This window comes from Monodon monoceros, unplaced genomic scaffold, assembly GCF_005190385.1.
Source record: "Monodon monoceros isolate NGI ecotype Baffin Bay Population unplaced genomic scaffold, NGI_Narwhal_1 Super_Scaffold_21, whole genome shotgun sequence".
NCBI classification, from domain to species: Eukaryota; Metazoa; Chordata; class Mammalia; order Artiodactyla; family Monodontidae; genus Monodon; species Monodon monoceros.
In genome coordinates, this window is record NW_021703778.1 from 87,824,384 (window position 1) to 87,840,363 (window position 15,980).

Consider the following 15,980-nt stretch of genomic DNA (forward strand, 5'->3'; position numbering starts at 1 on the left):
TGTGACAACAAAGACCCAATGCAGCCAAAAATAAATAAATAAATTTATTTTTAAACAAACAAACAATAGAGTCACATGAAAAATAACATGATCACTTCAGTTAAATAGTCTAATAACTTTTACTTACCAATGGGAAGATCTTCAGCTTTTGCAAGGTCATTCTCTTCTATTCCAGGCATCCCTGCATCACCACCTCGTTTGATTTGTTCTGCCCAAGTAACAGTAACAAAAAATATAATTTTATATTTTTCATTACATAAATTGAAAATATTTTGAAGGAATGTAATAATCAGTTTGTAGAGCAATAGGCTATATCAAATGAATATCTTTATATCTTGCTTTGGACATAGTTGTAACTCTATAAACTTACTGTTTTTTCTTCTCTATTAAAGGATCCAAATTTGAAACAGACACCTAATCATAATGGAAGTAAAATCAAACAATATTCTTTATGATTCAATAATCCACTTCAAAATGAGAAAAATAATAGTTTTTCTATTAACACAAACTATTAGAAACTATTTCTAATACTTTTTCTATTAACACAAAATAATAGTAATACCTTTCCCATGTGGAATATGATTGCTTGAGGGTTCTTCATGCTTGCCTGCAGCATTCTCAGCAACTTTTGGAATGTTTTTAGGTACCGCATGATGGTTTATATCCAATTCATTTCCATCTTTTGATTCAAACTTGTGGGCCTCTTGCTGTAAGATTTGGTAACAGTAAGTATTTTTCAGTTCAAAATGTGAAACTACTGAAACAACTATTAACTTAATATTCTGAAACAATTCATGTTTTTGAAATACATACCATGGGTCTAAATTCTAAACACTTGGAGATGTGGGATATATTATTTTCTGTTCAGTTTTTATACCTGATATGAATTCAGAGAATAAGTAATATTTTTTAAAAGTCTCTATCATAAATGGCCTAAAATTTTAGGCAGAGATAATTCCCTTTGGCTATGCTGATAATTCTCTTTGGTGATTCTGTGAGAAGACAGTCTTGCTGAGCACTGTAGGTTGCTGTGGAGGCCTACAGTTTGGCACAGTCTTGGGTGCTGTGGGCAGAGTGGATTCTGTATAGGCATATGCTGTAATCGAGTAGGATAGCAGAGAGCAGGAGGATGGCACACAGGTGTCCCCTCAAGTGTGATAGATGGCTACTGACATTGTCAGGCTTTTCCCCAAGTAGAAACAGCAAGGGTAGAAAACAGGCAAACTTCTTCCCAGGTGCACTGGCCACTCAAGCATAGGAAGGAATGGCAGAACAATGCACAAGTCAATGCTCCCTGTAACCTGCTTCAACTAACCATATCTCCTCCTTGGACTCTTGAATCTTCAGGTTTATGATTAGGTCTGACTCAATTCTGTGGGGGGCCAGTTTCCTCTTTTATATTGGTTGAGTTGCCTCAGTGGAAAACTGGGAGAGGCAAGGAGTCAAGTACACATGCTTGGGTTGCCATATTAACATTTAATGCATAATAATATTAACATTAAATGTTCTGTCAACTCTAAAGCATTATGCAGTGCAATCATTGGTAACATTATAAAAAACAATAGTACTAAAAAATCTACAGAAAATCTAGAAAAATAGGAGGCAAATTGTAAGAATTTGTCACAATAAAGAAGAAAGGGTGCTTTGACAATCAGGTATAGGTATTCCAGTGTATCTGGCAGATAAAATCAACAACAAACATTTGCACTGTGTTTCATAGTTTACAAATTGTTTTCAAGTCTATCCTTTAGTGGAGACAAATGAATAGTTTTGGGAAAAACAAAATAAAACTGAGGCTTAAAGAAGTTTAAGCAGCTTGTTCAAGATTACAAAGCTAGAGAAGTGTGGAAAAGGGATTCAAACCACAGTCTTTCTCACTCCCACAGTTTTTGGGAACTTGGTAAGCGATAGCCAATTCTGAGAGCTTAATTGCTGATGAGTGAAACGATAAACTGAAATTTCTGAACATGTCAGTATGAAGGCCAAAGGTGAGAAAATCGTTGAGGTACAACCTGAGCAGCCATCCTGCATCTCTGTGCATTTTTGCTATAATGCTACATCATAAGGCTACTTCCATAATATTCCACTGCTTTTTGATGTGGATAAAACAAACAATAATAAACAAAACTTAAAAGTCAACAAACTAGTGGTCAAAAATACTTCTCCATTTAAAACAGTTAATAAAGATGTTGTCCCTTTGATGTATTATTAACGGCAATACCTTTACGTGAATGGACAATATTAAATACTATTAACAAAATAAGATGGCTTCCTAAATGCAGTACTGTTGATTTGGTAAGGGGGCCACTTAATTGTTTTTTTGTTTTTTAATAAATTTATTTGTTTTTTTATTTTTGGCTGTGTTGGGTCTTTGTTGCTGCGTGAGGGCTTTTCTCTAGTTGCGGAGAGTGGGGGCTACTCTTCGTTGCGGTGCGTGGGCTTCTCATTACGGTGGCTTCTCTTGTTGCGGAGCGCAGGCTCTAGATGCGTGGGCTTCAGTAGTTGTGGCACGTGGGCTCAGTAGTTGTGGCTCGCTGGCTCTAGAGTGCAGACTCAGTAGCTGTGGCACACGGGCTTAGTTGGTCCGCGGCATATGGGATCTTCCCAGACCAGGGCTCGAACCCATGTCCCCTGCACTGACAGGCGGATTCTTAACCACTGCGCCACCAGGGAAGTCCCCCTAATTGTTTTTTAAATAAACTTCTTACTCTGAAATAATTTAGATTTACAGAAAAGTAATTACCCATCTCCCAATTTCCCTTAATATTAACATCACAATAGCACAGCACATTTGCAAAACTAAGAAACCAACATTAGTACATTATTAACTAAACTCCAGACTTTACTTAGACTTCACCACTTTTTCCATTAAGACCTTCTTCTGTTCCAGGATCCAATCCAGGATACTACACTGCATTTATTTTATTTAATTTATTTATTTATTTAATTTTTTACTACATTGCATTTAAGTACTCAGGTCTTCTTAGTCTCCTCTGGTTTATAACCATTTATCTTTGTAGCATGAAAGCAATAAACAAATGAGTGTGGCTGTGTTATAATAAAATTGTATTTGTAGACACTAAGATTTGAATTTCTTACAACTTTCCCATGTCATAAAATATTCTTTTGACTTTTTAACCATTTTTCAATGTAATGACCGTTTTTTGCTGATGGGCAGTTAAAAACAGGCAGGAGGTTGGACTTAGTTTGCTGACCCCCTCCCCAGAGTAATTTCCAAGACAGGAATGTACTTAGTTAAAAAAAAAAAAAAATCCCTCAATACAGCTTATGCTTGTTTCATATAGCTTACAATGGATTTGTTCCTACGAGAAACAACTCAAATTTCACAGAATCAACTAGTTATAGTAGTCGAAGAACAGAGAATGAGGATGAGGAGTAGATTAGGCAGCTGGTATGTCACCCTACAAAGGAGAAATGCTCTTAAGCATCTCCATTCCTCCCCACCTTGCTCCATTTAGGGCAGGATAAGTGCAAAGAAGAACTGGAGTAGATATTAGCTAATTAATAATGTAAAAATAGCCTAATATAGAAGAGCAGAAAGGGAGAACTACACTTGGCAGGAAAAAGGAAAAAGCTTATATACGTGCTTCTTGGGAGAAGAGAAGAGAGCAAATTCATCCCATTATTTATATACTGGGCTTGTAATAACACAATTGCAACAGCAAGCCTCTTGTTCCCTTCCTTCCGTGTTCTACTATGCTCCTCTAACCATCCAGTGTCTCAATAATACCTTCTGGCTGCCCTCAATGCCACCTAGGTAGCTCACTCAGGCCTGCCATCTTCCAGCAATCTATCCCCATGTCTCTTCAAGGAAGACTGCACATAGGCAGCAGCCATTCCACTTTATAGATTAAAAAAAATGATGCCCTCAATAACATGCTGCAAAATAGTGAAAGAGCAAAGAATGAAAACCTGGTTTCCTTAGCTTCTAGTCCTTTAGGTGAGATGCTGCCAAAGACCAAGAAAAATACTTTTCACTATTCAATCTCTCTTAACTCTAAATCACAAGACTTTATACAAACCACAGCTAGTCAGATTAGATTATAGTGTATAAAAAAATGAATGTCCTAATGACTAGTAAACTTCAGACAAATTCCCTCCATTTCTAGCAGGACTTTCATAATATATATCAACTGGAATTGTATGAACTAAAAGAATTTGCCACCCCCAAAATATGAATCAAAATAGTGGCTAGTGTTTCATTTCTGTGTTTTAAGAAAGGAATTCAGAATAACAAAGACTGATAATTAAGGAAAAATTTTCTCAATTTTTTTCTATTTCTCAAAAGCATAAAATAGCAAATAGTTGATTTTCAAGTAAAATGATCATCCACTTTACAACCTAAGAAATAAATAGCAAAAATTATTTTTAAAAGTCAGGTAAAAGATATTTAGCTCAAAATTAGTTTTAAGAGTTGAGGTTATACTTTTGTAAATGTCTAATTTACTCAGCAGTAAAGCCACTGCAAGTCACTTTTAGAATTAGGCAGGCTAAAATACTTAAAAATATAATGTTTTATAACAAAAATACAAATTTTAACTTTTAAATTTTAAGATTTATAACAAGAACATATTTTAAGTATTTTTAAAATTTACCTTTTGTTCCTGCAAAAACTGGTCTGCTAACTTTTTAATATTTTCTTCATGCTGTGCTCTTAATTCCTTGATCTGTTGTCCACACTGAAAACTAAATTACAAGTCATTCTTTTAGACTATTATTTTGGATTGATTCTCAAAGATGTCTAGAAGTTGAAAACATACATTTATAAGGATAAAGCATTCAGTTAGCAGGGGAGTGGGTAGGGAAGGACAATGAGCAGACATAAAAATAGCTCACAGTCAAAATTCTTACAATATTTGAACCTTAAACAGAGGATAAAAATATTGATAAAACTAATTAAAAAACAGAAATTAGAAAGATGAAAATTTATTTTTATAAGTTGCATTTATAAAGAAACAACTGTCAAAGTCAACTTCAATCATAGAAGAGAAAAACATTTTAGAAGAGAAAACTGTAAGACCAATATATAGTAATAGATAAGAAAAGCTAGAATTATAAGAGTTGATAAGGAGTGGCAGCAGATGATTCATCAAATAGTTAGTACTTTCAACGCAATAATAAAAGCCTAAACCATAAGAAGAGCAACAATGGAAGAAACTAACAAAGAAGAGAGAATGCAACCAGCAAGAGAAAATGTAAAGGAACAAAACACATAAAGATTGTGAATTTCCACTGCACCAGTAGTCAAAGAATACAAATAGATCATTCATGCAAAAAGAAACAAAGAATACACACACAGAAAAATGTTATCTTCCACCATTTAAAATGCAAATTAAACTTCTTATATGTATATATAGTACTATCTTATTACTATACTAGCAAAATTAAGTTAGAAATATAAAAGCCAATGTTGGTGGGGCTACAGGGAAACATTTACATTATAAATAAGTATAGTCATTTTACAAAGCAATCTTTCATATATGTGATAAGAGCAACAAGATCAATAAAACATTCCACCTCAGAAGTTCTATATTTGAGAATATAACCAGTGAAATAATGTAAGAGGGAGAAAATGCTTTTTGCACAAAGATTTTTATAGTTGATAGTCATAACAGTGAGAAAAGGAAAACTCCTACAATGGTCCAGCAGTTGGGAGAGATTAAACAAGCTTTGGTACACTAACATGCTGGAATAATATTTCTTTAATCCTAAAGATATATGTAAAATTACTGAATACTATTAGATTAAAATACATATATGTAAGTAGATGCATATTGATAACCTACAAGAGTAAGAAGTCAGAAATGGATAAACAGTTTAAAATACAGTGAATCTTTCTAATTTTTGGTGTGTAGACCCAGAAATACCTTTAACTGTAAAACGGATTTAATACACAATAAACCCTTTTAAAGAGTAATTCTAGAAAGGCCCCTAAGAGGCTTCCCAACCTCATCACCAACAGTGCAGAGGTGTAAGCAAAGGGACTGAAGTGCAGAACAGGAGAAGCAGCTGGTGCTTAGTCCCTCAGCTATTCTGGGGATATCTTCCACTGCCAGCTTTATCTTCTGGATTGACCCTCAAAAAGAACCACAGAATCTTCTTTCAGTCTTTGCCACAGCCCATTCAATAAAACTCAGACCTTGAAAGATTTTCTGTCTCACAATGAACTCTACTACATGGGTAGATTCAACATGCCTTGTAAGAGATATTTTCATGTTGTTCAACATATCAAAATAAAAGAGTGATTTCAAAGAGGCATAGAAAGATAACAGAAAAGGAACTTAAAAGACCTAGTAAAATGAAAGAAGAGAAGAAAAACAAAAGCCAGAAAGGAAGAAATGAATTGAAAGTTGGACAAATATTCAAGATTCATAAATATCTGTTGCATGTAGCATCTTACCTCTCATATTCTAACCTCTTCACGAGGTAAGTACTGTTCTTCCTATAGTCCTGGAGCTGGTCTTCTTGTCGAAGAAACTCCTGACGAAGCTCAGCGAGTTGCTCTATCCACAGAAGGTAAAAATCAAAGGAATGAAGTTTACTTTACTGCTTCCCATTGAGAAGGTATGGGATTTTCAAAAATTATATACAGGAAGTTAAATTTATATAATTAGTACCACATTTAATTGCCTTTCATACACATGCATGGGCAATAAAACAAGATAGCCTCAGTGGTTTCACATAAATCAGAAATATTAAAAATATATACATCTTTTCACATTATGTAGACAATATGCTAAGTTGTAGAAATAGTACAAAAAGAACTATCTCTCTAAACCTTACTGCTTTATAAAAGTAGGGAAAAAATCATATTTTTTAGGTGTATTGGCCATGGGTACAGAATTCAATTCATTCTAAATCATACTTGATTCCCAAATTAGGTACCAATCATTTTAGATCTCATTTCTAGTTCTGCTACTGAGGTTTAGATCCACATATACCAAAATTCCATTTTCAAAGCTTATAACCTCCAGACTACAGCTAAAAGTTTTAGCTGTAATGAATAACATGAAATTTCAAACTGGATAGTAAATTAAAAGCTGGACCAGATCCCCTTTGGGAACCTTTAATCCATCATCACTGGCCCCACATTTTCTAGTCACTCCCTCTTTATCTAACCCTACAAATAAAAGAAATTCAGCCAGAAAAGAGAAATGTCAGTTTCTTGGATAGAGGATTAAAAAATTAGCCAACAGCCTTAGAAGTTAAGCAAAAGTAGTAAAGAAAGTTTTAATTTTTATAAATGGGAACAGAGGTCTATTCTGTATAAGCAATAATGACTTATTAAGATTAAAGTATAATATCTAACCATAATGTACAATATTATAACTATAACATAACATCTACTTTTCATAGAGGGCTTACAGAAATAATCTTGTTACTTTAAAGGCACTCAAAAAATGCTTGTGATGTAAGTTTTTAAAAAGATATAAACATATATTTATAATATAAATCTTTATAAAAAGATATATATCTTTATAAAAAGATATATCTTTATAAAGACATTATCTTATAATATCTTTATAATATCTTATAAAGATATTATATCTTTATAAAAAGATATAAACATATATTTATAATATAAAATATATCCATGTAAAACAGATGAGAATAAAAATACATCAAAATGCTACCAGTGATTACACTTAGTGGTGGGATTCTGAGCATATTTTTTTCTCTACTTTCTAAATTTTATTGTGGAATCATAACTATGGTGATGACAAAAAGTAAAAATGTTAAAGTCACATGAACATTTGCTGAAGTATATAAAGTTTAACAATATGCATAATAACAGCTATTGTATAGTATTAATAAATATGAAAAGTAAATGATTTACATAAAGTGCTTATAGGTAGTAAATATGCTTGCCTATTCAAGCCACATTTTTATTATTATTTTTAAAATTTATTTTTAAAAATTTATTTATTTATGGCTGTGTTGGGTCTTTGTTGCTGCACGTGGTCTTTCTCTAGTTGTGGCGAGTGGGAGCTACTCTTTGTTGCGGTGCACGGGCTTCTCACTGCAGTGGCGTCTCTTGTTGCGGAGCATGGGCTCTAGGCACATGAGCTTCAGTAGCTGTGGCATGTGGGCTCAGTAGTTGTGGCACACGGGCCCTAGAGCACAGGCTCAGTAGTTGTGGTGCATGGGCTTAGTTGCTCTGCGGCATGTGGGATCTTCCCAGACCGGGGCTCAAACCCGTGTCCCCTGCATTGGCAGGCGGATTCTTAACCACTGCGCCACCAGGGAAGCCCTATTACTTTTATTTTAATTGAGATATAACATTGTGTAAGTTCAAGGTGTACAACATGTTGATTTGATTCACTCACGTATTGTGAAATGATTACCATCATAGCATTAGCCAACATGTCCACCATCTCACATAATTACCACTTTTTTGTGGTGATAACATTTAAGATCTACTGTCTTAGCAACTTTCAAGTATATAATACAGTCTTGTTAACTATAATCACCATTCTGTATATAGATCACCAAAACTTATTCATCTTATAACAGTTTGTACCCTTTGACCAACATCTCATTTTCCCCACACACCTCCCAGCCACCTCCCAGTAGAACGGTAGCCACCATTCTACTCTCTGTGTCTATGAGTTTAGTCAAGTCACATTTTAAATTTCTCTTCTTACTCTATTAATTCTCCAATATATAAACACGGTTGATTTCTGTAGTTTTTCACATTACTCCCACCCTAGATAAAAGTAACAAATCTGAGGTCAGGTATCCCTGAATAACATATTCAGCTTGTTACCTGATCCCTGGTCCCATTTATTAAGAAACAGAGGGCTAGAGGTAGCAGAACTCTGGCCTCAGCTATGGATGCTGAGTCTACAGAAACAATGAGATCCCAGCAGGAGGCAGTGACAAAAAGCCTGGTAGTTTACAGACAGTGTTAGCCAGTTCCCTGAAACTGTACTCAAGAAGGAAATATTTTAGAATTGAAAGTTACTACAATTAAAAAAAAAAGAAAAGAAAAATCAAATCAGCACTACCTAGTAGCTACTAGGGAATGGACCTCAACTGGTGGTCAGGACTCATTCAGGCTTCTTTTTCCTACACAGTAAACTAACTGAAGCAGCTAAGTTTACCTTCAGAATGAACCTGAGGCTTAGTATGATTTTAAGATTTGGGATGGCTTCTCTGCCTCCCCACAAAGTTTCTCACTAACAATATTTGAAATACCTTTATCAGGAAATAAAGTTTTCATTTTTAAATGGAGATAAAAGCCTTAAAATTCAATTGACAGAAAAATAGAACATCAGTATGAGTGAGTTCCAGTCCATGTAAAATATCAGATTCTAACCTATTTGAATACAGGGAAAGGATTATAAAGCATGCAGCAGACTGATGCTTTGAGTGGGCCAAAATAAAGACTTGAAAGGGGACAAGTAGAGTTCTCTGGTGGTATAGTGGTTAGGATTCGGTGCTTTCACTGCAGTGGCAAGGGTTCAATCCCTGGTTGGGAAATTGAGATCCCGCAAGCTGCGTGCCGTGGCCAAAAAAATGGGGGCAAGGGGAGTAAACAGATCAGAAAGCAAAACTAAAGACAAAATTTTCCTATATCACAATTTTACTTTCAACTGATTGCCATGTGTTTTCTTCATTTTAAACCCAAAGATACTCTGTGTCTAGTGTGGCTGCTCTAGGTCACCACAGCAGGATGCTCAGAGTAACTTTTTTTTTTTTTAATTTTTGGCTGCGTTGGGTCTTCGTTGCTGCACGCGGGCTTTCTCTAGTTGCCGCAAGTGGGGGGGCTACTCTTCATTGCAGCGCACAGGCTTCTCATTGTGGTAGCTTCTCTTGTTGCGGAGCACGGGCGCTAGGCTTGCAGGCTTCAGTAGTTGTGGCACGTGGGCTCAGTAGTTGTGGCTCGTGGGCTCTAGAGCGCAGGCTCAGTAGTTGTGGTGCATGGGCTTAGTTGCTCCGCAGCATGTGGGATCTTCCCGGACCAGGGATCAAACCTGTGTCCCCTGAATTGGCAGGGGGACTCTTAACCACTGCAACACCAGGAAAGTCCCCAGAGTAACTTAATATGAGATCAGGTCCAAGGTTGATTGTGCAGGGTAGTCTAGCTCTGACAGTAATATCATGGTATGCTATAGAAAGATATGGCCATAATCTCTCAATTTAACTTCTAGGATGATCTTTTAAAGCCAAAAAAAAAAAATTTACTTCTGGAAATTTTTTATTGCAAATTTTCTTTCAGTAATAGGAATAAAAATAAGGTAAACTATTCAAAATAAATCAGTGTATAGTAGAATGCTAATTTACTTTCTCAGGCATTAAAAACCAACCCTAATCCTCTTATTTCCAAGAAAATATTAAAAGATTTTTTTTAGGATCTTGATGTGTATTAATTCCATTATATCCGACATTAATGTCAATGAAAACAGTCAAATACGGATTTTACTGTCAACTTGTCAAGAAGTTTGTTTCAGCAGAAAGAGTTCCCAGGGTGCAAAAGTCACATTAATGAAATTCAATCTCAAGCATCCAAGCTTCAGTAACTGCACTAAAACCAAAAGTTGCATGGTATGAGTTCAAATCAAAGCTTTTTTCTCTGCTAAAGATTATCATCAAAATTTCAAAACATCTCAAGATCTACTTCAACACATACAGCAAAATAAAGATTTTTACTCAGTAACATAGGCTGTCATTTTCTCTGACATGTACTAGCAAAACCCATAGGACTTCCTATTCAACTGATCTATTACTATTTAATAAGAAATATACTTTGATGACAAGCAAAATCATTTGTAAAAATTGCAAGCTGGAAGCAGCACTGACAGTGTGCCATCTTCTGTGTCATCCTGTGCACTCCTGTGAGTCAAAAAGAGTAGAATATGGACACAAATGCAACAACAATTATTGTGGCCAACCAGAAAGTAAATTTTTAACAGAAAATCAAAGCTGCTCTAAATCATAGATAGTAAAAAATTAATAATTCCTATGTCTGGGTTATAACACACAAATGATATTTCCTAATGGATTTGCTAGGTGAGAAGCAAAACTTACATAAATTACAAAGTCAACTTAGGTTGACTTCTTCAAGAGGATGTTTGAAAATATATTACCTGGGATTTCCCTGGTGGTGCAGTGGTTAAGAAGCTGCCTGCCAATGCAGGGGGCACAGGTTCAATCCTTGGTCTGGGAAGATCCCACATGCCGCGGAGCAACTAAGCCCGTGCGCCACAACTACTGAGCCTGTGCTCTAGAGCCCGCAAGCCAAAACTACTGATCTCGTGTGCCCCAACTACTGAAGCCCGTGAACTCTAGGGCCCGCATGCTGTTAACTACTGAGCCTGTGTGCTGCAACTACTGAAGTCCACGTGCCTAGAGCCCGTGCTCCACAACAAGAGAAGCCACTGCAATGAGAAGCCCACACACTGCCATGAAGAGTAGCCCCAGCTCATGGCAACTAGAGAAAGCCCACATGCAGCAACAAAGACCCAACGCAGCCAATAAATAAATAAATAAATAAATATAAATAAATTTGAAAAATATATGTATATATTACCTAATTCTATCTAAATAGGTTTAAAATGGTTATAAAGATATAGTTATGAAATTAGAGAGCAAGTATTACCCACATATATAAACTCAGAGTCACTGCATGCAAAGTTTTAAAATATATAGGGTTGTAATCAAAAGGTATGAGGGAAAAGCGGGATAGTCCTCAGACCCCAAACTCCAAAGGCCAGTGACAGTGTGAAGTAATGTAAGCAGGCGATAGAGCTTGTTCTCTTTACCTATTATTTTTCATAAGAGCTTTAGTCATCTCCTATCACTTCATCTAAGTGAAAAAAAATCTGTCTTCTTACTTTCTTTCTATCTATCTACCTACCTACCTATCTATCAAATCTGTCTCCAGGTTTCTTCCCAGTTTTTGTTGCAGGTTTCTTTGATCCTGGGGTATCTAAAACATTAAGTTTGGAGGATTTTTCCAACGCATCCCTAGATCGGAATGGATTATTTTAGCAGACTGGACACAGAACAGAGGAATCATCCCTAATCTTTTCCCTAGAAATCTGACAGTCTCCGAAGTTACACCTCAATTTTCTTTGAGGATTCTTCTAACATTTCACTGCATGAACTCTGTCTACAGCACAAGATTAAAATGCAGACCTCAAATATTAACTTGCACTTATTATATATAAAGCAACATTAAAAATTTTTCAATATATCTTAAGACAAAAGGATAAATGTTTTGCCATCAGAGGAGATTTGTTCAAAAATTCTATTTCATTTAGCTGTTTAACTTGAGGATTTCTTAATTCTTCAGGATTTTAGACATTTAGTGACCTTTATCTTTAATCTGTAATTAAGTTTCTTACCCTTTAAATGATGTATGTCTGCCATCTGATATGATATGTTGTTCTGCAGTTTAACCTGAAAAAAAAATCATTTTCATTTTACTAAAGAATATGTAGTTTTGCTCATATTTACTTTTGTTCCCTCATATTCACTTTGAGCTTGATCATAAGTACAAAAGAAAAATCCTTAAGTTATGCATAACACACCACTTTCCAAAAAGAATTAGAAATAAGTTCTGATTTTGTAATACTCATTTTAAATTTGCACAAGAATATTCATTTTACTTAATATATAGTATAACAATTTTCAAAAGTTTTTAAGTTTGATTCCAAAGGTGATTTGGAGGATGAGACCATATGAAAAAGAACAAACATCTTCCTTTCTTCATCTCCCAAACATTCAGAGGGTACCTTCCTTTGGAGAAGAACCACCAATGCTTCTCCAGCTCTTTTTAGGGTAAAGGCAGTCTGAAATCTCTACCTAGAATTTGAACAACAGTGAAGAAGAGCACCTTTATCATCAAAGCCGTGTGGATGAAAGGCTCTTGGTGCTGCAGCCAGGAGTCAGTGCTGTGCCTCTGAGGTGGGAGAGCCAACTTCAGGACACTGGTCCATAAGAGACCTCCCAGCTCCACATAATATCAAATGGCGAAAATCTCCCAGAGATCTCCATCTCAACACCAACACCCAGCTTCACTCAACGACCAGCAAGCTACAGTGCTGGACATCTTATGCCAAACAACTAGCAAGACAGGAACACAACACCATCCATTAGCAAAGAGGCTGCCTAAGATCATAATAAGTCCACAGAAACCCCAAAACACACTACCAGACGTGGACCTGCCCACCAGAAAGACAAGATCCAGCCTCATTCACCAGAACACAGGCACTAGTCCCCTCCACCAGGAAGCCTACACAACCCACTGAACCAACTTTAGCCACTGGGGACAGACACCAAAAACAACGGGAACTACAAACCTGCAGCCTGCAAAAAGGAGACCCCAAACACAGTAAGATAAGCAAAATGAGAAGACAGAAAAACACACAGCAGATGAAGGAGCAAGATAAAAACCCACCAGACCTAACAAATGAAGAGGAAATAGGCTGTCTACCTGAAAAAGAATTCAGAATAATGATAGTAAAGATGATCCAAAATCTTGGAAATAGAATAGAGAAAATGCAAGAAACATTTAATAAGGACTTACAAGAACTAAAGAGGAAACAAGCAATGATGAACAACACAACAAATGAAATTAAAAATACTCTAGAAGGGATCAACAGCAGAATAACTGAGGCAGAAGAACGGATAAGTGACCTGGAAGATAAAATAGTGGAAATAACTACTGCAGAGCAGAATAAAGAAAAAAGAATGAAAAGAACTGAGGACAGTCTCAGAGACCTCTGGGACAACATTACACGCACCAACATTCAAATTATAGGGGTTCCAGAAGAAGAAGAGAAAAAGAAAGGGTCTGAGAAAATATTTGAAGAGATTATAGTTGAAAACTTCCCTAATACGGGAAAGGAAATAATTAATCAAGTCCAGGAAGCACAGAGAGTACCATACAGGATAAAATCAAGGAGAAACACGCCAAGACACATATTAATCAAACTGTCAAAAATTAAATACAAAGAAAACATATTAAAAGCAGCAAGGGAAAAACAACAAATAACACACAAGGGAATTCCCATAAGGTTAACAGCTGATCCTTCAGCAGAAACTCTGCAAGCCAGAAGGGACTGGCAGGACATATTTAAAGTGATGAAGGAGAAAAACCTACAACCAAGATTACTCTACCCAGCAAGGATCTCATTCAGATTTGATGGAGAAATTAAAACCTTTACAGAAAAGCAAAAGCTGAGAGAGTTCAGCACCACCAAACCAGCTTTACAACAAATGCTAAAGGATCTTCTCTAGGCAAGAAACACAAGAGAAGGAAAAGACCTATAATAACAAACCCAAAACAATTAAGAAAATGGGAATAGGAACATACATGTCGATAATCGCCTTAAATGTAAATGGATTAAATGCACCTACCAAAAGACACAGACTGGCTGAACGGATACAAAAACAAGAACCATATATATATATATATATTGTCTACAAGAGACCCACTTCAGACCGAGAGACACATACAGACTGAAAGTGAGGGGAGGAAAAAAGATATTCCATGCAAATGGAAACCAAAAGAAAGCTGGAATAGCAATTCTCATATCAGACAAAACAGACTTTAAAATAAAGACTATTACAAGAGACAAAGAAGGACACTACATAATGATCAAGGGATCGACCCAAGAAGAAGATATAACAATTGTAAATATTTATGCAGCCAACATAGGAGTACCTCAATACATAAGGCAAATACTAACAGCCATAAAGGGGAAATTGACAGCAACACATTCATAGTAGGGGACTTAAACACCCCACTCTCACCAATGGACAGACCATCCAAAATGGAAATAAATAAGGAAACACAAGCTTTAAATGATACATTAAACAAGATGGACTTAACTGATATTTATAGGACATTCCATCCAAAAACAACAGAATACACATTTTTCTCAAGTGCTCATGGAACATTCTCCAGGATAGATCATATCTTGGGTCACAAATCAAGCCTTGGTAAATTTAAGAAAACTGAAATTGTATCAAGTATCTTTTCCAACCACAATGCTATGGGACTAGATATCAATTACAGGAAAATATCTGTAAAAAATACAAACACATGGAGGCTAAAGAATACACTACTTAATAACGAAGTGATCACTGAAGAAATCAAAGAGGAAATCAAAAAATACCTAGAAACAAATGACAATGGAGACATGACGACCCAAAACCTATGGGATGCAGCAAAAGCAGTTCTAAGAGGGAAGCTTATAGCAAAACAATCCTACCTTAAGAAACAGGAAACATCTCGAATAAACAACCTAACCTTGCACCTAAAGCAATTAGAGAAAGAACAACAAAAAAACCCCAAAGTAAGCAGAAGAAAAGAAATCATAAAGATCAGAAATATATGAAAAAGAAATGAAGGAAGCAATAGCAAAGATCAATAAAACTAAAAGCTGGTTCTTTGAGAAGTAAAACAAAATTGATAAACCATTAGCCAGACTCATCAAGAAAAAAAGGGAGAAGACTCAAATCAATAGAATTAGAAATGAAAAAGGAGAAGTAACAACTGACACTGCAGAAATACAAAGGATCATGAGAGATTACTACAAGCAACTCTATGCCAATAAAATGGACAACCTGGAAGAAATGGACAAATTCTTAGAAATGCACAACCTGCCAAGACTGAATCAGAAAGAAATAGAAAATATGAACAGACCAACCACAGGCAATGAAATTGAAACTGTGATTAAAAATCTTCCAACAAACAAAAGCCCAGGACCAGGTGGCTTCACAGGCAAATTCTATCAAACATTTAGAGAAGAGCTAACACCTATCCTTCTCAAACTCTTCCAAAATATAGCAGAGGGAGGAACACTCCCAAACTCATTCTACGAGGCCACCATAACCCTGATACCACCACCAGACAAAGATGTCACAAAGAAAGAAAACTACAGGCCAATATCACTGATGAACATAGATGCAAAAATCCTCAACAAAATACTAGCAAACAGAATCCA

At 35.8% G+C, this 15,980-nt stretch overlaps 1 protein-coding gene across 2 annotated transcripts in view; it reads right to left on the reverse strand.

The window, feature by feature from the left end:
• The window catches only part of CASC4 (cancer susceptibility 4), a 111,530-nt gene that overhangs the window by 54,364 nt on the left and 41,186 nt on the right, over positions 1-15,980 (reverse strand). For both annotated transcript variants that reach the window (XM_029238035.1, XM_029238034.1), the window contains exons 2-6: positions 12,372-12,426; positions 6,422-6,524; positions 4,617-4,707; positions 563-707; positions 128-208 (exon numbers count right to left, since the gene is read on the reverse strand). In XM_029238035.1, the coding sequence (XP_029093868.1) occupies positions 128-208; positions 563-707; positions 4,617-4,707; positions 6,422-6,524; positions 12,372-12,426 (475 nt within the window). The remainder of the gene's footprint in view (positions 1-127; positions 209-562; positions 708-4,616; positions 4,708-6,421; positions 6,525-12,371; positions 12,427-15,980) is intronic.